The sequence below is a fragment of the Macaca mulatta genome, chromosome 12 (assembly GCF_049350105.2).
Source record: "Macaca mulatta isolate MMU2019108-1 chromosome 12, T2T-MMU8v2.0, whole genome shotgun sequence".
Taxonomy (NCBI): Eukaryota; Metazoa; Chordata; class Mammalia; order Primates; family Cercopithecidae; genus Macaca; species Macaca mulatta.
This window is the reverse complement of record NC_133417.1, coordinates 139,019,718-139,044,503: the sequence shown is the minus strand read 5'-3', so window position 1 is coordinate 139,044,503 and position 24,786 is coordinate 139,019,718. Positions and strand designations below refer to the sequence as shown.

Sequence of the window (24,786 nt, the reverse complement as noted above, 5' to 3'; positions counted from 1 at the left end):
CATGAAATAGAATACTGCTTGGCCACTGAAAATGAATTAATTATACAAAAACACCTTGGATGAATCTTCATGACAGAGTAGAAGAGTGTTAGCAAATACTAGGTATACTTGATATTTCTGCAGTATTTATAAGTATGTGTATCTGCCACAATTGTAACTGGGGTTGTTTCTGGGCAATGTGATTACTGGCTATTTTTCTTTTCTCATGCATTTATATGTGCGCACGCAATGAGGGCATATGTGTGTGAACCTCTATATTTTCCAAACTTTCTGTCATAATCATGCATTACCTTTGTAATTAGAAAACACAACTTAACAATAAATAAATGCAACACCAATGAAGAGAAAACACTTAAATAGAATTTATATAAATTTATTTAGTTGCAGGAAACATAAGAAAAAAATACGCTTGCCCAGCACTTCATCACTGTATTTTGGGTTTTTATGAAATTCAGCTCCATTTGACATAAGCAATGATTATCTTCTCAAACACACCACCCATCAATTTTACAGCATCATTCTTTTTCCTCAAAGCAATAGATCATTCACTCATTTCACCTATGCTCTAAAGGTACAAAGTTTCCCCTCTTTAAACACACAAGGGGGCGCCTATGAAGCACGGATAGAGATGAGAACCAACCATTATTGGTTAAGGATCAATCGCAACCATCTACAGAAGCCAAAAGATAAGATTAAAACTGCCATTTGCAATAGGGACAGCGGTGGGACCACCTTTGAATCCTGCACTCCCAAACAGGTCATGTTTCCGAGTAAGAAAAGGCATGTAGAACGCCAGCCTGTCTGCACATCCTCTGAAAGATGGCATGTGTCATCCTGATCGAAGACACCGGAGGGGCATGATACATATTCAAATATCTTTACTGACTAGTGATTCTATTATTTTTATTTAAGATAATTTTTTAAAGCACTCTGGGGCTGATTAATTTATGCAAAGTATTTCCTTAAGAATAAAATGAATTTAACACTGATTCTGTTTTCAAGTTTGGAACTGACTAGGGAATGGTTCAAAATTTTACCTTATTTCCCACCAACTTCTCAATGGGTCTTGGATTTGTGGGCTTTCTTAACTCGCCCTTTTTTCCCGAAGCATTTCCGGTAGCCATAGGCACAACATTTAAAGGCGATGAAGGCCACTGTCAGCACGATGGCCAGGAGGAAACCGATCACGTCCAAGGAATGGTACTGGTACCAGGTGAGGTCGTGGGCTGCGGGGCGCAGGTGTGGTGCGCCCTTGTGCCTCATCACAAACTCCACCCAGAACACGGCCAGGTCCAGCGGCTCCACCGGGCGGTCCTTGTGAAGGCTGGAGAGGTGCATGATGTTCTCCTTGTAGCTAAACACAAAGACAGTTCCGTTATGCCTGGAACACCTGTGGTATGAACAATCCTCTCTTTATGCTTGTTGCTGCCTAGGAAGACTACCAGATTTCCCAAACTTGGGAAAGGAAACCTGTTTCTATTATTGTTGTTGTTGTTGTTGTTTTTAGATACAGAGTCTTGCCCTGTTGCCCAGGCTGGAGTGCAGTGGCACAATCATGGCTCACTGCAGGCTCCAACTCCTGGGCTCAAGCCATCCTCCTGCCTCAGCCTCCAGAGTAGCTGGAATTACAGTCATGCACCACTATGTCTGGCGAAGTTTGAAATTTTTTGTAGAAACAGGGTCTTACTGTGTTGCCCAAGCTGTGTTACTATTATAACCTCAAAGGTTATAATTAAGAACCTTATTCTTAATAAATGTTCTTGAGCTCTTGAAAAAAAAAGGAAGTGGCCGGGCGCGGTGGCTCAAGCCTGTAATCCCAGCACTTTGGGAGGCCGAGACGGGCGGATCATGAGGTCAGGAGATCGAGACCATCCTGGCTAACACGGTGAAACCCCGTCTCTACTAAAAAATACAAAAAACTAGCCGGGCGAAGTGGCGGGTGCCTGTAGTCCCAGCTACTCGGGAGGCTGAGGCAGGAGAATGGCGTGAACCCGAGAGGAGGAGCTTGCAGTGAGCTGAGATCCAGCCACTGCACTCCAGCCTGGGTGACAGAGCAAGACTCTGTCTCAAAAAAAAAAAAAAAAAAGAAAGAAAAAAAAGAAAAAAAAGGAAGAGAAGGAGGGAAGGAAGCAAGGAAGAGAGGAAGGGAGGAAGAGAGGGAGAGAGGGAAGGAGGGAGGGAGAGAGGGAAGAAGGGAGGGAGAGAGGGAGGAAGGGAAAAAAAGAAGGACCAAAATTATATTTTAGAAATATTTTAACCTTGCTTCTTACTTTTCTTCTTTTCTTTTTAGTGACATTTTTGTGAGAAATTTCGTTATACTTTCATACAGTAAAATAAAGAAAGGAAAAGGTCATGTCAGAAATTATGAATAGTCTCCTATTTGAAGTTGTAAACAACCACCTCTGGCCAAGGTAAAAGTCATTTGTAAGTGCCAAATCCAAGGTGATGATCTATTTGTAATTCAGTCATTGAAACATTAAACTCTCCGGGTGCTAGATTTAGCATGAGGCTGTGTCTGTTCAGCCACTTAGTGCGAAATGGATTTCTGTTTATTCTGGAGTGTTAATAGCCCAAACAGAACATCTCAATCCAAAACAGGTTAGCTGCTTCAACCTTTGGTGCTAGAGGAATGAAGAGGAGGCTGAAGAGGAGAGGGAAAAGGAGGAGGAAGTAGAAAAGAAAAGGGAAAAGAAAGAAAAAAAAAAGACACTCCTATTTGGACTAATTATGATCACTGTTGACTAATATAGTTTGGGTATTTGTCCACACTCAGATCTCATGTTGAATTGTAATCCCCAATGCTGGAGATGGGGCCTGGTGGGAGGTGTTTGGATCATGCGGTTGGATCCCTTGTGGCTTAGTGCTGTCTTCCTGATAGTGAGTTCTCACGAGTTCTTAGGGAGTTGGTCATTAAAAAGCATGTGGCACCTTCCCCCCAACTCCCTCTCACTCTCCTGCTTTTGCCATGTGACATGCAAGCTCCTGCATTGCCTTCTGCCATGAGCAAAATCTCCCTGAAGCTCCCCCAGCAGCCAAGTGATGTCAGCACTATGCTTCCTGTATAGCCTACAGAACCACAAGCCAAAGAAACCCCTTTTCTTTATAAATTACCCAGTCTTGGGTATTTCTTTACAGCAACGCAAGAACACCGTCTTTAAACATATCTGTAATGTTACTTGGAAACATTGTTATAATGTAATATTAGTATTTGACCATAAACCATGTTCAATACCATCTTCCTTTTACATAAACCTTAAGATGGATTTTCTTGGAACCTTCTTTTTTTTTTTTTTAATAAGACGGAGTCTAACTCTGTCGCCCAGGCTGGAGAGGAGTGGTGCAATCTCTGCTCACTGCAACCTCCAACTCTCAGATTCAAGTGATTTTCCTGCCTCAGCCTCCCAAATAGCTGGGATTACAGGCATGCACCACCATGCCTGGCTAATTTTTTTATTTTTTATTTTTGGCAGAGATAAGGTTTCTTTATGTTGGCCAGTCTGGTTTCGAACTCCTGACCTCAAGTGGTCCACCTGCCTCAGCCTCCCAAAGTGTTGGGATTACAGGCATAAGCCACCGCGCCTGGCCAGAACTTTCATTCAATAGTAATTGAGAACCTATTACGACCTGGTTGTCTGCATAAACTGATGTTTGAAGATTTTCCACTTCTCTTTATTTTGTGTAGGTACTGTCCCCAGCTCAGAGTGTTGGAATCATGGAGATTCACAATCAGACAGGGATGGCTTGAAAGTGAATAGATGAAAGTTAGTTAATAACTTGAGCTCATTGATTTGTGTTTTTTTTAAAAATAATGTATTAGAGAATTTGCACCAAGTCGTTCTTAGGTTACAGTAGTTATCTGTACCGCTGAACAAATAATCAAAATTATATCCATAATGTGAGCCTCAAGAAGGAGCTTCATCAGCGCAGGGAAAGAAGTCAGGTTTTAATGGTATTGATGTGTGAGCAGGACATCCTGACATTGAGGTGGTCAGAAGAAGCCGCTGGAAAGAAGGAATGGGACCACACCATCCAACATTCTGGGCACATGATGCTCAGGTCATGTGGACTTTTCTTTTTTTCTTTTTTTTTCTTTTTTTGAGACAGGGTCTTGCTCTGTTGCCCAGGTTGCTGGAGTGTGGTGGCATGATCATGGCTCACAGCAGCCTCCAACTTCTGGGCTCAAGCAATCCTCCCACCTTAGCCTCCTGAGTGGCTGGGACTACAGGCGTGTGCCACGGTGCCCAGCCAACTTTTATCTTTTATCCAGTGGCACCAAACACACATGAGCACCTCAAAGGTGGGAAGTCAGTCATCAGTCTTCCCCTGTTGTCCCTTGCTCAAGCTGGTGTGTCCCCCTGTGTTCTATCTCCTCTCATCTGAACATGCTCCAGCTCTTCATATCTGTCTTCCTGACTGCTGCTTCTTTCTGAAGGAGGTAACCATGGGAGAAAGCAATGGACACGCTCATAAACACATGCACACACACACACTCATATGAATGCACACGCGTGCACCCACACATGAGCACAGCCACATGCATAAATGCGCATGCACACATGCACACGGTATCTACTGCTGGATGAAATCTACCACTGGCCACCACTTCTTCCTATAAGGTTCTGATAAGCCTATTATTACCAGTGAGATTGACAGTAATATCCTAACTTTAATCCAGAAATCATTTGCCCTTTGAATCATTTTCAGGGCCATATTTGAACAAAGTTTCCTTTGTTTTTACTCTAAGCCTTTGTCTGTGATATCTTATGGCTCCTTCATTCATAAACTCCATGGACAAAATTTCTCAGAGGTTCCAGTGCTGCAAAAAGCTGTACTTGTAAGCATTTGAGTTGTTTTTCTCTTATAGATACTATGCTTCTTATAATGGAGCATTTCTTTCTGTGCAGAAAACTTATGGATCAGATGTCTATTATGGCAACTTTTTTATATAAATTGGCGTTTTAAATCTACCGGGGGAAATAAAACTGTAAATAAATTCTATGATAAATTATATATGAACTAAAGAATCCTTTTATAAAATGAATAATAACCTCTAAATTATCTTATTTATAAATTCAAGTCAGATGCGGTGGCTCATGCCTGTAATTCCAGCACTTTGGGAGGCCGAGGCAGGTGGATCACCTGAAGTCAGGAGTTCTAGACCAGCCTGGCCAACATGGTGAAACCCCATCTCTACTAAAAAACACAAAAATTAGCCGGGCGTGGTGGTGGGCACCTGTAATCCCAGCTACTCAGGAGGCTGAGGCAGGAGAATTGCTTGAACATGGGAGGTGGAGGTTGCAGTGAGCCAAGATCGCACCACTGCACTCCAGCCTAGGTGACAGAGCGAGACTCCATCTCAAAAAAAAAAAAAAAAAAAAAAAATCCAGATTTTTATGTATTTGTTTTTATATTTGAAACAATGCTATTAAATGCTACATAAATATTTACATATTTGAAATAATTTTATCATGAATGCCATGGCCAAAGTATAGTATTCTTCTGTATCTTCTCTCTTACCTTTTGTCATTGATGACTGCTTTTAGGGCATTTTCTAAATCTTCAGAAGTCATTTCAAGAACATTCAGGGTCACTCCAGCTCCCTTAGTCTCCATGTGCTTTGCATTGTCCATCTGATCACCAAACAAGGGCATCATCACCATGGGAACGCCATTGCATATGCCTTCATAAATACCATGGGAACCAGCATGGGTGATAAAGGCACGGGTCATTGGGTGACCTGAGGTGCAAAGTAGGGAGGATGTCAGCAGTTACGTCTCTGAGTTTCACAGCCAGACACATCTAGGTTCTGAAAACACTCCAAAGACTCAGTGTTACTCACATGCCCTTGAGATACCCCAGTAGATAAAAAGCAATGTAGGATATGTTGGCCATAATATTTTTAAGCTCAACAATCCTTTAGAATAGCTGTGCTTAAGCTATTTTCTTAATTTGACCCTGGTTTGACCTACACATCCAATCCTCCCAACATACCAAGAAGATCGTTTTGGGGTAGCCACTTAACAAGTATCGTATTGTTCGCAAGATTCGATGGTGGGGTTCCAGTGTACCGCCACAGGACCTTCGAGGGGCAAAAAGAACAGAATGCAAAGAAAGAACATAATATGATTAGAAAACAAATCTGCTATACTAACTAGAAAATAGGGGTCCTCTGAAGGAACATAACCTTTAACAGAGTGGGAGGCTCAGCAACTATGAAGGCTTCTGAGGACTGGCAACTTTCAGCATCTTGTTTTGGAGGTTTAGTTACAAGGGAGTATGCACTACGTGAATTTGTGACAATTTATCAAGCTGTGCACTCAGGATTTTTTTTCATTTTCCTGCACTTCAAGGGCAAGTTTGCTTAATAAAACAAGTGGATGCAGAACTATAAGAGCAAAAATATAAGACATAAATTCAATGTCCTAACCAACAGCTTTTTGGAGAAATACTCCTATTTAATATGAAGAAACAATATCCCTTTTATTTTATTTTTAAATAAATTCTCCCTAATATACTTTTGAGTCTCTTAGAGAAAATGAGACTTCCGAGTGTGGTGGATGATAGTTTAACAGAGTATTTGACAACAACCACAACAACGAAAAAAAAAACCCTTTGGATTAATAGTTGGCAAGTGGCAGGGAAAAGCCAAATTTAAAGTTCCAACTTAGAGAATTAATCTGGAAGCTGGAAGTCTGGGGTTAGAGCTCCTGTGAAAATAGATATGAGGCCATAGTATAGAATCTTCTTACTGTCTGAGGGATTTTGCCCAAAGCATCAGCAATTGCCATAGCTTTCTTCTCTGGAATTTCTGCGACCATTGATCCCAAAGAGAAAACCACAATTCCATGTTCTCCAGAAGCATTAATGTAGGCTTCAAATTCCTAGAGCCAGAAGAAAAATTTTCAGTTAGTTTTTTCTCATATTCTTTGACAACTACATACGGTAAGTTATGAATTAGATATCTTCCTCTTAAGAATATGATTAAAGGCATGTGTGTTTGAGATAGAGTAAAAAGTTATTAATACGTAAGTTTTATAGCATTTTCCTCTCCTTTACTTCCTTCTAAAGGAGGAAGGGTTCTTGCTTACAGAATTATCCTTGAGATGCAAAATTCAGTTAATGTGCTAATTTTCCAAAAGCAAAGCACAGGTACATGCACACACATGCACACACCTATACATACATACCGTGATAATTCCACTTCAAGGACACAGAGCAAGGCATCAGTGATACAGAAGGGAAAAGCTGGGAAGGGCATGGTCCCTTTAAATGATATGGAAGTAGGGAAGGGAAGTTCTGGGTAAAAGAGGGTGTGGTCCCTGGCGAGGGCTCCACCCCCAGACCTGTGCCCACAGACCTAGGTGAGGACAGGTATTTTTGTTTTCCTGCCTAAATGTTGCATTTCCCAAAACCACCCTGGCCTGCCACGCCCTCATCATGTGCCTATAAAAACCCCAAGACCCTAGCAGGCAGACACACACGTGGCTGGACATCGGGAGGAGCACATCAGCGGAGGGACACGAGGACGGCTGGACGTCGAGAAGAACTCACCAACAGGGACTGGCAGGCCACCGACCAGCAGAACAATGTGGAGTTTGGCTGGGGCAGTCGGAGGAGAGCCCAGGCCACTGAGCCTGGGCCACCGAGCGGTCCGACTCCAGGGGAAAACCTTCCCATTCCATCCCCTTCTGGCTTCCTCCATCTGCTGAAAACTACCTCCACTCAATAAATCCTTGCACTCATTCTCCAAGCCCAGGTGTGATTCGATTCTTCTGGTATACCAAGGCAAGCCCCCAGGACACAGAAAGCCCTCTGTCCTTGCGACAAGGTAGAGGGTGCAATTGAGCTGGTTAACACAAGCCGCCTATAGAGGGCAAAACTAAAAGAACACTGTAACACATGCCCACTGGGGCTTCAGGAGCTGTAAACATCCACCTCTAGACACTGCCTGTGAGGTCAGAGCCCCACAGCCTGCCCGTCTGTATGCTCCCCTAGAGGTCTGAGCAGCGGGGCACTGAGAAAGTGAGCCCCTCCTGCTGTCACACGCCCTGTCAGGGGGACAAGGAACGTTTTCCTGTTTCATCAGCATGGCAATTATTTTCCCACTGTAGATTTCAGTGGTCCAATGAATCCCGCAAAAGTCTCTCAAATGGCTTTATGGGTTTATTTATTGTTATTATTATTTACTTTAAGTTCTGGGATACACATGCCATGGTGGTTTGCTGCACCTATGCTGTCCTCTAAGTTCCTCCCCTCACCCCCGCCACCCCTCAAGAGGCTCTGGCATGTGATGTTCCCCTCCCTGTGTCCGTGCATTCTCATTGTTCAACTCCAACTTATGAGTGAGAACATGGGGTGTTTGATTTTCTGTTCCTGTGTGAGTTTGCTGAGGATGATGGCTTGCAGCTTTGTCCTTGCAAAGAACATGATCTCGTTCCTTTTCATGGCTGCATAGTATTCTACGGTGTATACGTACCACATTTTCTTTATCCAGTCTATCATTGATGGGCATCTAGGTTGGTTCCATGACTTTGTTATTGTGAATAGTGCTGCGATAAACAAATATGCGCAAATGTCTTTATAGTAGAATGATTTCTATTTCTTTGGGTATATACCCAGTAATGGGATTGCTGAGTCTATGGTTTTACGTTTCTAAAGAATACTGAGGGCACTAGTAAGGTTGTGTGATGTGGCAGGGCCTGCCCAGAATTGAGGGGTTCCCTGGGACATGTGACTTTCAGTGCTAAAACCTGAACAGTCCTGAGAAAGCCAGGACACTGGTCATCCTAGATGTGAGTCACAGGAGACCTCTGACAGGGCTCAGCAAACGCGATTTGCACAGCAGGACTCCTGCCAAGCCTGATTTGGAACATGACCAGGAAAGCCCCAGACACTGACCATCCTTCCCCCAAGGTGAGCCCCCTCTCCCCGCCACTCTCACCAGCCCCAGGCCCTCATGAGTCCTCTGGCTCTTAAGGGCCTTGTCTTGACCTTTTCCCTGGGGGTCATCTAAAAGGTCAGGGAGGACAGAGTCATCCTCCCCACCACCGTGCTGCATTTTTGGTTTGTAGCAAGAACACCCTGAGGATGGTTTTTCTGAACTCCTTCCTCCCTAGGGTCTGCCCCACATCTCTCCCTTCTCTCTCCCTCTTTCTTGGGGAGAGAGAGCTCATTTCCAAGTGCTCTTCAAGCTTTCTTCTGAGCGATGGTAAATGGCTTACTCAAATTTCCTAAAACCTTTGCTCTTTATGAAACCCACTCTTACACTGAAGCTCATCTGGAAAGGGCCGAGTCTAAATTCTCCAGGCACACCCTCCCACGTCCACTCAGCAATCAGCAGGATGTGATTCACACATAATTGAACCCACATAAAAGTCCATAAACGTCCGAAGTTAAATAGCAGGAGATCACGAAAGTTTAAATGGCACAAAAGTTCATCTAGAGATTCACGCAGGGCAAACTGCAGAGAAGTTGTCATCATGGCCAACTCCTACCTCAGCCAGCTATTATGAGGCTCAATAAAGGTGAAGTCCATCCCCTACTTGGCAAAGCTTCCCTTAAACTTCACCCTGACTTCACAGTTACTGGAATGACCAAAGAGTGAAGCAACATACTAACTGAAAATAACACTCTAATCCCCCACCATTGATTCCCTTCAAAAAAAAGGTGAGATCCCCCGAATGAGAGAACTTCCCTGCTCTGATGACACTTCCCCAGCCAAAATCAGACATTTAACATAACTCCTAAACTTTACTAGAATTTTGTATTTTTAGTTTAGGCTTTTAATTGGATTTTCCCTTCCCAAATGCATTTCGTTTTTCCAGAATTCTTCTTTAGCACTTAGACACCATATGGGGCACCTGTGACTTCACCATCACGCATTCCCAGTAACCCACGTGTATCTCAACCTTCCCTGCTCCCAAGCTTTCCTCTCCTGGCCATCTCAAAGCCTCTGTCCTCACTAATCTTCCGTTCAGTTATTTTTCTCAGATCCAACATTGTGATTGTCTGTGAACCGTTGCTATCTCACCCTGGCAGGGGAGCAACATCTTGGAATTCTTGAGTTTCATTCCTTTTCTCCCAATGTTGTTCCACTATCTCTTTTCCTTCAGACACATCAAAGACACGCCAATGCCAGGTTGTGCTTTCTCTATGGACTTCTTTGTGCAATAAAAGTTGTATCTTTATTCTTAAAGTTCAGGAGTTTTATCAAGACTATTGAGAATAGGACTATCAACACAAGAGGAATGGTAGTGCAGAGTGGCATTTTTAGTTAACAAAGAAAGATAAAATAAAAATAGTAACTTGACCAACCAGTAAAAATCTGGAAAAGGGAGAATGGCAAAGTCAACTAAACATAAAGTAAACTGAGAGAGTTACAATCAAATCTATTAATTGTTAGACTCAAGTGGGCAAAATGCAGTTATTAAAGCAACTGCCTGACTGGATTAAAAATCCCAGTTCCATGTTGCTTAAAAAGGAAGAAAGCTTGAAGACAAAGGAGTACTAAAGATGTACTAGGGAATTGTAAACAAAAATAATCCAGAAGTGGTAATATTAATATCCAAAAAGTGGAATTTCAGATTAAAACATTCAACAAGACAAAGAAGGTTACTAACAGGTACAATTTACAAGATATTTTCACACCTAAGCCTTACTGCACCAAACAAGGCAACAAACAATATGTAATCAACACAATTCACCACTTAGACATTGATGGTTATATCAGTAAATGCCAGAAAGGCAGCTGATAAAGTTTGGTGCCTCTCCTACAAACACCCTCACGTAAAGAAGGAAATTATCTAAATCAATAAAGACGATTTGCCAGAAAACAATGGCTAACGCAATGCAAAATAATGAAATGATAATCAATTTCCACTAAAATAGCAGCAAGACAGGAATCTTTCCTATTGCCAGAATTATTCAACTGTTTTTACAGATTCTAATAAATTCAATAACCCTGATATTTGGCATGGAATTTAAAACAGAAGAAACCAAAATTTCTTTATCAGCAAATGACTGCCTGTGTTTTTTATTATGAAAATTAATATTTTGATGAGACGGCTGAGTAGTGAGTAGATAATCAGCTAGAGATAGAAATGGAAAAAAAAAACACACACACACACACACATTCACACACACACAAAAAAAACCCTGTAAAATACTTAAGAAAAGATGAATGAGAAAGAAACAGAACAAATGTTTTTTAAACTACAAAATATCTTATCTTTTTAAAGGAAGTGTTTGAAGTCACAACAACAAAACTCCGGGAATACAAGGTGTAACGCTCCTCTGTGGGGAACTAGACTCGATCCATAGGAGAATACACTGTGGTACACAAGTACCATGAAATACTATTTCATAGTTTAAACAGTAATAGCATTTAAAACTGGAGTAATACCCATGACATATTGGTAAGTGGGCAGTGGGGATACACTGTTACTCTATTTTGTAGAAAAGGCAACCAAAAAATGATATATGTTTGTGGATGGATAGATAGATGATTGATTGATTGATTGATAGATAGATAGATAGATAGATAGATAGATAGATAGATAGATAGATATGTAGTAGCTGGAGTACAAAGAACTAAAAAGAGCTATTGTAGATTATTCTCTACCCAGTGACTAGACCTCAGTTGGCACCTTTCTTCTCACTCATTTAGTACTTAGCATATATTCGATGGGTGCCTATTCTGTGCCTTAGGCGCTGATATTTATGGAGCGCCAAATACATGCAGACCCATTGGCAGGTGTTGAGGGTGCAGCATACAGTGGATGTGATTAATGCAAAGTCACACATGTCCCCATGGGGCTCATGACGTGAAGCGGACAATCAACAATTATTTAAGAGAAATGACTGCCATATTTGATGTGCTATGAAGGAAAATGCACAGGAAATTTTAAAAAATAAAATAAAACACATATGTTGGAAGTATAGTGGAAATAAGGTCTGGGGCTCTCTGAGGGTGATATCAGTCCCCTTAATGGGAGCCAGACTCAGCACCTGGGAAGTGCCTGGGCTGCCAGTAGATCCTCAGTCAATCTTTGAAGGATAAATGAATGAATGCTCACTGAAATGTCACCTCCTCAGAGAGTCCTTCCCTAACCCTCCATCTGAAGGAGCCTCTCCTGTTCTTCTCTATATTCTGCTGAGATTTAGATGAGGATGTGAATGCTACTTTTTGCATGCTTCAAACTCTGTAGGGGAAAAATAAACCTAACAACTTGAGAATGAAACCCACAACCTTTCTGTATCATGTCAGAACCTGTCTGGTGATTGACTCATTAGAAGAGAAGGGACTGCAGGATCTAGCTTCTTATCAGAATATTTAGAAACTGGAGCTTTAACGAGGATCACAAAGGCAACTTTCATTGCCAGGATCTATCATCAAAGAATGATTTTATCAGTCCTGAAAGCTGGCTGCCTGACTGAATCCAGGGCAAGGTGCAGGCTTCAATTGGGTTTTCTACAAGGTGTCCCAAACCCAGCATTCTGTGCTTATGGCATTTAACAGCTTGTTGTTTCTAATTGATTACTATCCACTGGAGCACACAGAGTAAAATGTCCAAGGAATGTTTTCTTGAAATCTCGGATACCAAGAAATCATCCAGAAGATGATGCCAAAGACAGACTCAGGCCTAGGAATCAAAAATTAACAAAAGAGGGCATTTTAAACTATCTCAGAATGCTTGCTCAGCATATATCTGGGGCTAGTTAATTGATCCAAAGTAATACATCTGAAAGAATATATGCATGTAAAAGTCCCACTCCAATACACACCTGGGATAGTGGACTTTGGTGAAGGCAGTTGATTCCACCAATGAAAGCCATATTGGGCATGATGGGCCTAGGGTAATCCTTCACAAAGTCACTTCTAAGCAGCCAGACAGATGCAGAGCTCAATAGGTTCTGGACAGTCACCTCTCTCTGCAGGAATTCCGAGGCAAGGGTTGCATATGGGGAATAAACCACGTCGCACAGAAAGTTCTGTGAAAAGGCAATGAGCATGTTCTTCACCCGCTGCAGGAAGGTCATGTGATCTGAATGAGCAGACAGAGGCCTGGGCACGTAGGAGAATGGGTTGGGGCACTGGGTAGCCTCAGATTCCAGGCTGCATGGCAATGCATTCAAGAAGAATACAGTGGGCAGAGACAGGTACTGGGCCACGATGGGGCCACAAGGAAGGAAAGGGTCTGTCAGCATGACGTCAAAGCTGCTTTCCGCAAGGGAGGCCATGAGCTCCTTGTTGTGCAGTAAGTGGGAACAGCCAGACAAAAGCATAGCAGAGTCCTTTTTTATTTTCTTGTATGTTTTGATCACACGCTGCAGGAAAGAATCATTCTCAAAAACATTATGCCCAAGACTAACAAAAGACTCTTTCACATCCTCCCTTTGGAATGGCACAGGGTACGTCTTCAAGGTGTAAAATGCTCCCTCTCTGATGTACAATGAGGCATCAGGTGCTAGGACAACTATTTCATGTCCCCTCTGCTGCAGCTGCTGGATGGTCCCAAGCATGCTCAGCCAGTGGCTGCCATCCACTGGGATCAACAGCATCTTCCCAGCATGGCACAGCACTGGGCCCAGCACACACAGCAGCAGGCCCAGGACAAGTGGATGTCTGCCTTGGGACTCCACAGCCATGGCACCTTTGCTCCTGCCAGAGCTTCGCCCTCTCCTACTTATATATATGGTAAAAACCAATCGATACACCAAGTTAATGTTTGATTGTGTCACATGACTATGAAAAGTCATCAGTCCACAAAGGTAGCAGGGAGTTCACTTTCAGAGATAAAGAAGGTGGAGCTTTATTAGGTTTCTTCATAGGCAACAACAGTTGAACTGGCTGGAATTTCATACTTAAATCACATTCTTGAGTGAACACAGCAAAGTGCCTCCAGCACCTCTGGATCCATTAAATTAGTATTCCACGGACCAAGAAGTGTTACCAGAAAGGAATAAGGACGACTATGTAGTGACAAGTTAGGCTTCTTTTCCAGAAATTAAACAGAAAGCTTTTTAGAAAGCCTTTTAGAAAGAAAACAACACAACTGTACCCCCACTTTCGCCATGGAAACCTAGGCGTGCTCTTTCCACAGCTCCCCCGGTACTGCCTGCTCACCTGTATCATGTGTTTCATTCCTTCATACAACAAATATTTATTGAGTCCAGCACAGTGTGGGGTCTTGAGGCTGCAGCGGAGCCCACCACATGAGTCTCCTGCCTCCTCAGAACTCATGTGCTATCAGGTGAGCCAGACTCACAATTTAAACAGATGAGCAGGGACTTAGAAATTGTGAACCATGCTAAGAAGGAAATGAACAGGTGGGTGGGTGGGCGGCGGTGGAGGGGCATGCTGGGGTAGAGAACGACCAGAAAGGGAAATCCGCTGGAGTGCATATGCACAAAAGTCTTCCCCAAGGACAGGTCTATATTAGTGTGAACCTGAAAGAGCCAGTCCTATAAGATAGATCTTGAGTGGCTAAGTTGGCCTGGATTTAAAATAGAGCCAACTGGTCCTTTGCTTACTACAGGTCACACAGTTATTCTGAGCATCCTGAAAACCTGTACCTTTTCATAGTTGAGATTTTCAGCACTCACCTGAATCAACCAATTAGAGCTCACCCACCTCAGCCACTCAGGGCTCAGCTTCATCAACTAATCAGAATGCAGCTGCATTGACCAATAAGAACTAAGCAAGTTTCCATCCTTCATTTGCATAAATGGACCTAATTAGGAACCTCAGAAAGAACTTTTTGCCATGAAACCTGCCTTCCTTGTGTTCTCTGGAACTCGCTTTCATTGTATACCAGAGGCTGTAACTCCCTGGTTTGCAAACTGTTCACTGGAACAAAATCTCTTTCTTCCAAATTCCTTTTCAGAGAACTTTTGTTCACAACAGGAAACCAAATAGATAAGCAAATTCAATTAAGTTAAATTGTACTCATTCCACTGGCCCAAGATCCAGGGGGAAATAAGGCATTTGGGGAAATTCTGATGACTGAGTGGAAGGCAAAAGGGAAAGATGAGCAAAAACAATAACTCAGATTTGCATTTTATTGACCATGGACTCTGGGGCAAGTATTGTGCAGCCAGAACTGGAAGTATTACACTCTTTTCTTTGGGGATATACTGCCGTACCATATAATCCCAACATAATTGCACAGATCCCAACACTTTAACCATACATAGCACAGGCCAGCCATACTTGGGGATGTTCTTAGAGGATCATAGAGAAACAGCTAACCAGAGTTTTGGTGTCCTGTGGGACATATTAACAGGTACTTAGGGTACCCTCTCATTCTGCTCCTTAGAGTAGGTACTTCGGCATGCACACGCACACTGAAGCTCTTCCCCATGCCCAAGCACTCTTCATTTTTTAGGACCAAGATTCTGGGCAAGCAGAATAGACATAGCAATGCTTTCACTCTTTGTTGTGTCCTTATCACAAATTCTGAAATTCACAGTTCAATTTAAACCTTAAGGGTGATAATTCTTCCAAAGTCCCAATGCCATGTGAGTGCATTTGTGGATTAAAGGGAGAAAAGAGGCTATAAACACATAAGTCACCACTGTAATGATTTTATGACTTTCCTGCATCACGCAGAGCTTCCAAGCTTTTTGAGGCTGCTGCTGCTGTGTACCTGGATGGTTTGGGGCCACAGATCTGCCCTTGACCAAGAAATACTTACTAATCTGAATAGTAGGCAATCCACATTCACCCTCATGAATTACAACAGAGAACCATTGCTAAGCAATCCAATTAATCTCTGCTCTGGAACCAAAGCAGAATCCATTGCTAATTCCCTCATCCACCAAATATTTATGGAACGTGTGAGCCCTACTGTATGCCAGTCACTATGCTAGGAACTAGGGCCAGAAGGCCAAGTTAGAAATGGTCCTTGCCTGAAAGGAGGGGTCAGGTGGACGGAGACAAATTCATGACCAGGCAATTACAGGGCATGGTGCTCTGGGGGCTGAGAAATCACATGGCAGGGCAGCAATGTGATGGTCTTGCTTTGAGGGCTACTAAAGAGTGACATGTCCATGGAAAGTGTTTCTGGAACCCTTTTGAAGGTACTTTCTTTTTAAGCTGAAGACCTAAGTTAATAGACCACCACTTGACACACTCCCAGCTCCTATCATCAAATCAGAATGAAGGGGTTTGTTACTAAAGGAGCAACATAAACATGTCCATTGCCATGTAGATTATCTACAGGACCCTCCAGGGAAACAAAGCCACCGTCCTTGAATCTCCACAGCATTTTGTTCTGCTCTGCCTTACATCTTTTAGCAGTTTGCATATCTGTCCCTGCTATTAGACTATAGCTATATCCTTTACATCTATTCCTTACAGGCAAGATTTTGGCTTTGGAATCATGCTGTCACTGAGGTGCCAGTACACGATTTTGGAGACAGTAAGCACTCTGGACATGCTTCTCTATACAGGTGACTTTCCTTCTCTTTTCGTTCTAGACCCTGTGTCCAAGATAGCAAGTAAGTGCTGAATCTGGATGTTTCTACCACTGTCTCTCAGACCCAGCTGCCATTATCCTATTTCAGGGCCCCAGCCCCCCAGTTCCCCAACCCACAGCTGTCCCTTCTGAATCACTGCATCGGCTGCCAACTGAAAAACCCCACGTCACCACCACTTCTAGAACCTTGATCAACAGCTTCCTGGGCACAGTAGAAAATTCAGACTCCTCTGCCTTGCTCTCAAAACTCTGGGATAGATCCCAGTCCCCCTGTCCAAGCTCATTCCTCCTCTCTAGCTCTTCTGCTTGCCCCCTCCCTCTGCCTCTTACCCTCCAGCCATTCTGGATCACTTGTTGTTCCCCAAACTTGCTTTGATGTTCCCAAATTGCTTTGTTCACACTGAACTCTACCCTCAGCCAGCTTACTATGACTGTTCATTGCGTGCTTACCAAGTGCCAAGTCCAGGTTTCAGTTATGTCACTAGAGGTTATATAAACTCAGAAGTTTGTTCTGGTGAGATAACACATCCCCATTAGCCCTAATACCCTTTATGAACTCTTAGAATGTTCTTTGGTTAATCGTTTTCCCTTTAGAACTGAGTGACCTTTACTAGTGCAATGCCTCACAATTTATCAAAGCAAAGAATCCAATGTCAAAAAGAGAATAAGGAGGAGATGAAGAGAACTCAGATCTCAAAAAAAATCCCCTCAAAATTCATGGTCATGACATAGCAGTTCTAGTGGAAATAATCACTGCATCTCAAGTTTATAGCACGCCAGTGTATGGCTTCGATACAGTAACTAGTGCTGTATTTCCTTTTGTCTGAGAGGATCTCCCTGGTGTTTGTTTTAGCAGTCAAGAAAAGTGGATTACACGCACAGTTGACCCTCCATATACTTGGGCTTCACATCTGCAGATTCAGTCAATAGCAGATTGAAAATATTTGGGGGTAAGATAAATGAAAAAAAAAATACAAATAATACAAAGAAAAAACCAATACTGTAAAGCAACTTTTTATATAGCATTTACAATTATTATGTAAAAGTAATCAAGAGATGATTACAGGTTTAAAGGAGGATATGGGTAAGTCATATACATATACTGTGCCATTTTATAAAAGGAGCTTGAGCATCTAAATTTTGGTATGTGGAGGAGGGTTGTCCTAAACTAATCCCTTCAGAATACCAGGGACTACTGTACTAGACTAGCAGGTCTCTAAAGTATGAGCCAGGAAATCCTAGGGATCCCCAAGAATTTTTCAGGAGAATTTTGTAAAGTCAAAACTATTTCCATAATAATGCTACTTGATTTTTTCACTGTCATTCTCTCACAAATGTACAGTGGGGTTTTCCAGAAGCTACATGGGTGATGTGTAATATCACAATAGATTGAATGCAGAAGCTGACATAAGAATCCAGCTTTCTATTGAGCCACGTTCTAAAGAGAGATGCAAAAAATGTAAAACGATGCCACTCTTCTCACTACATTTTGTCTCAAAAAAAGTTAAATAAAAACGAGGTTTGTTAGTGTGTCATGGGTTTATTCTTATTACATTGCCCAATGAATATGTTTTTAATTCTGTTTTAATCTCTAATGCAGTACATATGATAGGTATAATCCACATGAACAAAACCAAACGGGTACCAGGGCTGGAACGTTAGAGAACTGCAGTCCTAAACAACAGGATGTTTTCAGCCCTGGTCAGACTAAACTCACTCCCACCACCCTCTTCCCTCCTGTGGCCGAGGAAAAAGACTGATATAAAGCCGACTTTAAGAAAAACAGTTCTTCAGGCAGCTAAAGTCAAAGCCCTCTCTTCTCCCTGACTTCTTTTTCCTACCCTTTTTGGAGACCATGGCTTTGGGGGCCGAAGTGGGTGGGGCCTGGTCGTGGAGCATCACAGAGCCTCACAGAGAGCAGGGCCAGTCCCAGCAGCACTGCATCCTCGGAAGCGAGGCGCTCATAGGCCTCGACCAATGAGATGTGGCTGCGTCACAAGGGGCGTCCCTCCAGGCGACCCAGGTCGCCAACCACTCGGGCCCGCGCTCGCTGCGCCAGTGCCCCGCGGGCCGTTCTGGGTGTCCAGCATGGTGGACTACTACGAGGTGCTGGGCGTGCCCCGGCAGGCCTCGACCGAGGCCATCAAGAGGGCTTACCGCAAACTGGCGCTCAAGTGGCACCCGGACAAAAACCCCGACAACAAGGAGGAAGCAGAAAGGAGATTCAAGCAGGTGGCCGAGGCCTACGAGGTGTTGTCGGACGCCAAGAAACGTGACGTCTACGACCGCTATGGCGAGGCGGGGGCGGAGGGTAGCTGCGCAGGTGGCAGACCCTTTGAGGACCCCTTCGAATACATCTTCAGCTTCCGCGACCCGGCCGAGGTCTTCAGGGAGTTCTTCGGTGGCCAGGACCCATTCTCCTTTGATTTCTTCGAAAACCCGCTGGAAAATATTTTTGGGAGTTGGAGGAACTCCCGGGGAAGCAGAAGCAGAGGGTCTGTACCCCTTTTCTCCACCTTCAGTGAATTTCCAGCTTTTGGGGGTGGATTTTCTTCTTTTGATACAGGATTTAGTTCCTTTGGCTCCCTGGGAAGTGGGGGCCTTTCTTCATTCTGCATGTCCTGTGGTAGTGATGGGACAGGCAGCTTCAAGTCCATGTCGACTTCCACTGAAATAGTTGATGGCAAAAAAAACCACCACCAAGAGAATCATTGAGAATGGCCAGGAAAGGGTGCAAGTGGAGGAAGATGGAGAGTTGAGTTAAAGTCCTTCATAATAAATGGCATAGAGCAGTTGCTCCGCATTGACACCGAGTAATCCCAGTCCACATTTGACTTAAAGCACATCTGGAGGAATAGTGGACTTTTTTTAGGATTGAAAGTGAACTTTGCTTTCAGAAAAACTGTACCCAAGAATTTATAAACATTTTATGCCAATGCCTGTCTTTACCGTTGGGACTACTACGGATAGGACCTCTGTTTGTCTTTCGATCATTGTAAATATCTGTGTGTGCTTTGCTATTTATTAAACTTAAGCCTGTGGCTGACAATGATTATTTCCTAGTGCTAGGACAGAATGTTCAGCTCAGCACTTTAAGCCTTAACTTTTTCTGTTGGGAAAGTGTGAGCCAGGTGGTTTGCTCTCAATCATTTGACTTCAGTGTTTTACTGTGTGGTGGTGAAATTATGAATATATTAATACTCTGGCTTAATTTAATGATGGCTTTTAATTGCACATAAATGCTGGTGATGTAGGAAGAGTTGACCATTATTTAGATAAAAGGTTAAACCCAGGCTTTATAAAAGCAGGTAAACCTAGTAAGGTGGATGCATTAGTTTCCTATCATGGCTGTAACAAATTACCCAAACTTGGTGGCTTAAAACAACACACGTTTTTTCTCTTAATATTTTGGAGGTCAGACATTTGAATCCCGTATCACTGAGCTGAAATCAGTGTAAGAAGCATGTTCCCTCTGAAGGCTAAGGACAGACCTTGGGGTTACATGGTTGGTCAATGGTGTACTAGGACTGTCTTCAGCCCTAACGTGGTTCTCCAACTATGGTAGGTCCCAGAAATGTAAAAAAAGCATTTCCAGAAGGCCACACAGGACTATCCTATTGCTGTGCTTGGGACATATCAAATTAGTTTGATGAAAGCCAAATGTATCTGTAATATTGTTTGGGTGAGTCACCATATACACAACTGAGAAAGTACCTTTCTGTTGGCATGGGTTATGCCCCAAATGAAGACCTTTTGGGGCATGTTGTCTTGGGGTAGTCCATCACAAAGGGTCCCATCTTACAGGGTCAACTCTGAGGAAAGGTTTGCATAAGACATGAGAGCAAAAGGGCAACTGAACTAGACAGGCTAAAAAAAAATTAAGAGCCGCATGCTGGTAATTTTTTACAGAAAAATCATGGCCTGAACACATCATTAACCAACAAAGACTGTGATAATGGGTTTGGGTATGCTCTAGAACCCTCAAAATTCAGTCTGCATGGAATGGCACCCAAGCAATAAACAGCAGGAACATGGCAGTTAGCTGGCACCAACCCACAGGGGCACACAGGGTCTCACACTGAACTCTGAAATCAGCATGCTACAAGGTGCCTGGGTAGTTGCTTCTTATACAATAATTACACAAGAAGTATCAGAATAAGACAGACTGTCAGGGCTTTTGAAAAATGAGTTCATATTTTAGAGAACCAGACAAGGGAACTTACATGTGTGAAGATACTCACTGAGTAGTCTGCTGGGAGTGAGTTTGCTTTTGAAGCAGTTCAGGGATGAAAAGAGTTTTGAGAGATAGTAGGAAGGCATAGAAACAGTTTCATGGTAGTTTTGTGTGTTGGAAATCACCACTCTGGGTAGGGTAGAATGAGTGGGATTGTATCTACACAATTGGTTACATAAATCCTATTGTTTGGGTCAGCAAAGAGTGGCATACCAGTGTCACTCAGAGGTAGTGGGTCCCTGTAACAACTCTGGCTAGTTTTAACAGTTGAAAGCAAACACAACGTTCAAATTTTGATATATCCTGGATTACTGATGTCATAAATAGGAAGTGTTCCTTTTACAAAAGTGTAAACCTTGATTGATTATTGTTTGTTTGTTTTTTTGTTTGTTTTAGAGATGGGGTATTGCTCTGTGGCTGTTGCCTAAGCAAGATTATACCTCACTGTAACCACAAATTCCTGGGCTCAAGTGATCCTTCCTCCTCAGCATTCCCAGTAATTGAGACTACAGCTACCACGCCTAGCTAATTAAAAAAAAATCTTCTTGTAGAGATGGGAATGATGTTTACCCACTCTGTTGTCCCAGCAAGAGCATTTTATTTGAAGAATTTTTAGAATTCAAAAATCTCCTTTTAAAATGTCTCATCTCAAAAACATAACTGCTAGAGGCCTGTATGTGTATACTCATCTCTTATAAAAGGATTTGATAAATCAGGTTTTCAGAATGGAAAAAGGGGTATTTCCTCTGGTGCAAAGATGACCATCTTGAGACCCCTAAAATGAATTCCCTCCGTGGAATCACTTGTTGCTTCTCACCAAGCACAGCGGGCAAGGAAAGGCATGACCCTATGAGCCCCAGCAGACCTGGAGTCCTGTGACCAACTCAGTAGGGTCCAAAAAACCGAACTGCCAGGTATCTTTTCTGTCTAGAGCTCAACACAGCTGGTTTTAATTCAGCTTACATCACACACTGGAGAGTATCTGGAAGAGGGAATGATTCTTTCTGTCCATCATCTTCTTCCCCTCTGATTCTACTTTCTGTCTCCAAACAGGTAGAGAGACTTCCCCATCGTGGGAAATCATTCACATAACAGCTTACCTTTCTAGGAATTTCTAATTCTACTTTCTCATCAATGTTCTCAATAAATCTAGATTCATTTCCTTTTCTCACACTCTCCTTTAAACCCGTTCAGTATAACATCAATCACCACCAATCTTGTATTAGTCTGTTCTCACACTGCTATAAAGACATACTCAAGACTGGGTAATTTATAAAAGAAAGAGGTTTAAATGACTCACAGTTCCACATTGCTAGGGAGGCCTCAGGAAACTTACAATCATGACAGAAGGTGAGAGATAAGCAAAGGCATGTGTCACATGGCAGCAAGCAAGAGAGAAACAGGAAGAGCTTGTGAATGAATGGGGAAGAGCCCCTTATAAAACCATCAGCTCTCATGAGAACTCACTCAGTAGGATGAGAACAGCATGGGGGAAATTGCACACATGATCCAATCAGCTCCCACCAGGTCCCACCCTTAACACATGTGGATTATGGAGATTACAATTTGAGATGAGATTTGGGTGGAAACACAGAGTCAAACCATATCATTCTGCCCCCTGGCCCCTCCCAAATCTCATGTCTTTTCACATTTCAAAACCAATCGTGCTATCCCAACAATCCTCCAAAGTCTTAACTTATTTCAGCACTAACTCAAAAGTCCATAGTCCTAAATCTCATCTGAGACAAGGCAAGTCCCTTCCCCCTATGAGCCTGTAAAATCAAAAGTTAGTAACTTCCAAGACACAATTGGGGTACAGAAATTAGGTAAATATTCCCATTCCAAATGGGAGAAACTGGCCAAAAAGAGGAGGGGGGGGCTACAGGCCCCATGCCAGTCCAAAATCAGGCAGGGCAGTCATTAAATCTTAAAGCTCCAAAATGATCTCTTTTGACTTCATGTCTCACATCTAGGTCATGCTGATGCCAGAAGTGTGCTCTCACAGTCTCAGGCAACTTGGACACTGTGGCTTTGCAGGGTAAAGTCCCCCTCTATGCTGTCTTCAGAGACTGGCATTGAATGTCTGCGGCTTTTTCAGGCACATAGTGCAAGCTATTGGGTCTACTATTTGGGGTTCTGGAGGATGGTGGCCTTCTTACAACTCCACTAAGCAGTTCCCCAGTGGAGACTCTGTGTGGGGGCTCCAACCTCACATTTCTTTACCACCCTGCCCTAGCAGAGGTTCTCCATAAGGGCTTCACCCATGCAGCAAACTTCTGCCTGGACTTCCAGGCATTTCCATACTCCTCTGAAATTTATGTGGAGGTTCCCAAACCTAAATTCTTATCTTCTGTGTACCCACAGGCCCAACACCACATGGAAGCTGCCAAGACTTGAGGCTTGCACCCTCTGAAGCAACAGCCTGAGCTGTACCTTGGCCCCTTTTAGCCATGGCTAGAGTCACTGGGACACAGAGTGTCCAGTGCAGTCCTGAGGCTGCACACAGCACGGGGGCCCTAGCCCAGCCCACAAAACCATTTTTCCTTCCTAGGCCTCCAGTCCTGTGATGGGAGGGTCTGCTGCAAAGGTCTCTGATATGCCCTGAAGCCATTTTCCACATTGTCTTGGCGATTAATATTTGGCTCCTCCTTATTTATGGAAATTTCTTTAGCCAGTATTTCTGCAGCTGGCTTGAATTTCTCCCCAGAAAATGGGTTTTTCTTTTATACCACATGGTCAGTCTGCAAATTTTCCAAACTTTTATGCTCTGCTTCCCTTTTAAACCTAAATTCCAATTTCAGATCATTTCTCTCAAGTTCATAGTTCCACAGATCTCTAGGGCAGGGGAAAAAATGCCACCAGTCTCTTTGCTAAAGCATAGCAAGAGTGACCTTTGCTCCAGTTCCCAACAAGTTCCTCATCTCCATCTGACACTCAGCCTGGACTTCATTGTCCACAACATTATCAGCATTTTGGTCAAAACCATTCAACAAGCCTCTAGGAAGTTCCAAACTTTCCCACATCTTCCTGTCTTCTTCTGAGCTCTCCAAACTGTTCCAACCTCTGCCTATTACCCAGTTCCAAAGTCACTTGCACATTTTCAAGTATCTTTATAGCAGTACCCCACTCTCCATGGCACCAATTTACTGTATTAGTCCATTCTCACACTGCTATAAAGACAAACCCAAGACTGGGTCATTTATAAAGGAAAGAGCTTTAATTGACTCACAGTTCCATGTTGCTGTGGGGGCCTCAGGAAACTTATAATCCTGGCAGAAGGTGAGAGAGACGCAAAGTCATGTCTTATACAGTGGCAAGCAAGAAAGAGAGACGAAGAGCTTGCAAGTGAAGGGATAAGGGCTCCTTATAAAACCATCAGATCTCATAAGAATTCACTACGATGAGGGCAGCAGGTGGAAAACTGCCCCCCATGATCCAATCATCTCCCACCAGGTCCCATCCTCAACACGTGGGGATTATGGGGATTACAATTCAAGTTGAGAATTGGTGAGGGACACAGAGCCAAACCATGTTAAATCTGGTGTGACCTCATGCTGGGAAACAATCAATGGATTCACTATTAAATACATTAGCCTGTTCTTTACCACACTCGAAAATTAGCCTTGTTAATGTGGAATTCTCTAAGGGGCATAGCAAGAGTGATCTGTGCCACAGTTCCCAATTTGTTCTGCTCCACTGAAATAACAGTGAAGATTTGAGCAATGTAGTTAACACTGGAGAATATGTTCACATTGAAAAACTGGAAGAAAAGGGCAAGAGTCACTATTTAAATGCCATCCCATTTTTCAACATTTTTACAAATCTAATAAACCCATATTTTATAATTGAATAACTACACTGCATAAGAGGGAAAATCACCAATAAAAAAAATCATGTGGTTTGATTTAAAAAATGAAACTTAGAGTATTTTGCAATAATACCTATGTTAATAAAAAGAATTACAGAAATAAAAATACAAAAGGATCTAAAGTTATGGAAGTTCATATGCATTCGGTGAATATGACATAAAAAGGCTGAATTCATATTAATGAAGCCCAAATATTCTGGAATAAT

The 24,786-nt window shown here is 42.9% G+C and overlaps 1 protein-coding gene and 1 pseudogene across 9 annotated transcripts in view; one reads left to right on the top strand and one right to left on the bottom strand.

Moving 5' to 3' along the window:
- Positions 1 to 357: 357 nt before the first annotated feature.
- Positions 358 to 24,786, bottom strand: part of UGT1A1 (UDP glucuronosyltransferase 1 family, polypeptide A1) — a 136,669-nt gene continuing 112,240 nt past the window's right edge. For 7 of the 8 annotated variants that reach the window (XM_077956049.1, XM_077956048.1, XM_015111223.3 and 4 more), the window contains 4 exons: positions 6,750 to 6,881; positions 5,992 to 6,079; positions 5,518 to 5,737; positions 358 to 1,354 (listed from right to left, as the gene is read on the bottom strand). In XM_077956049.1, the coding sequence (XP_077812175.1) occupies positions 1,057 to 1,354; positions 5,518 to 5,737; positions 5,992 to 6,079; positions 6,750 to 6,881 (738 nt within the window). In that variant the 3' untranslated portion in view covers positions 358 to 1,056. 8 annotated transcript variants of the gene reach the window in all.
- Positions 17,566 to 19,521, top strand: LOC100426809 (dnaJ homolog subfamily B member 3 pseudogene; annotated as a pseudogene). The gene has a single exon (XR_013402242.1). The product of XR_013402242.1 is annotated as a dnaJ homolog subfamily B member 3 pseudogene (transcript).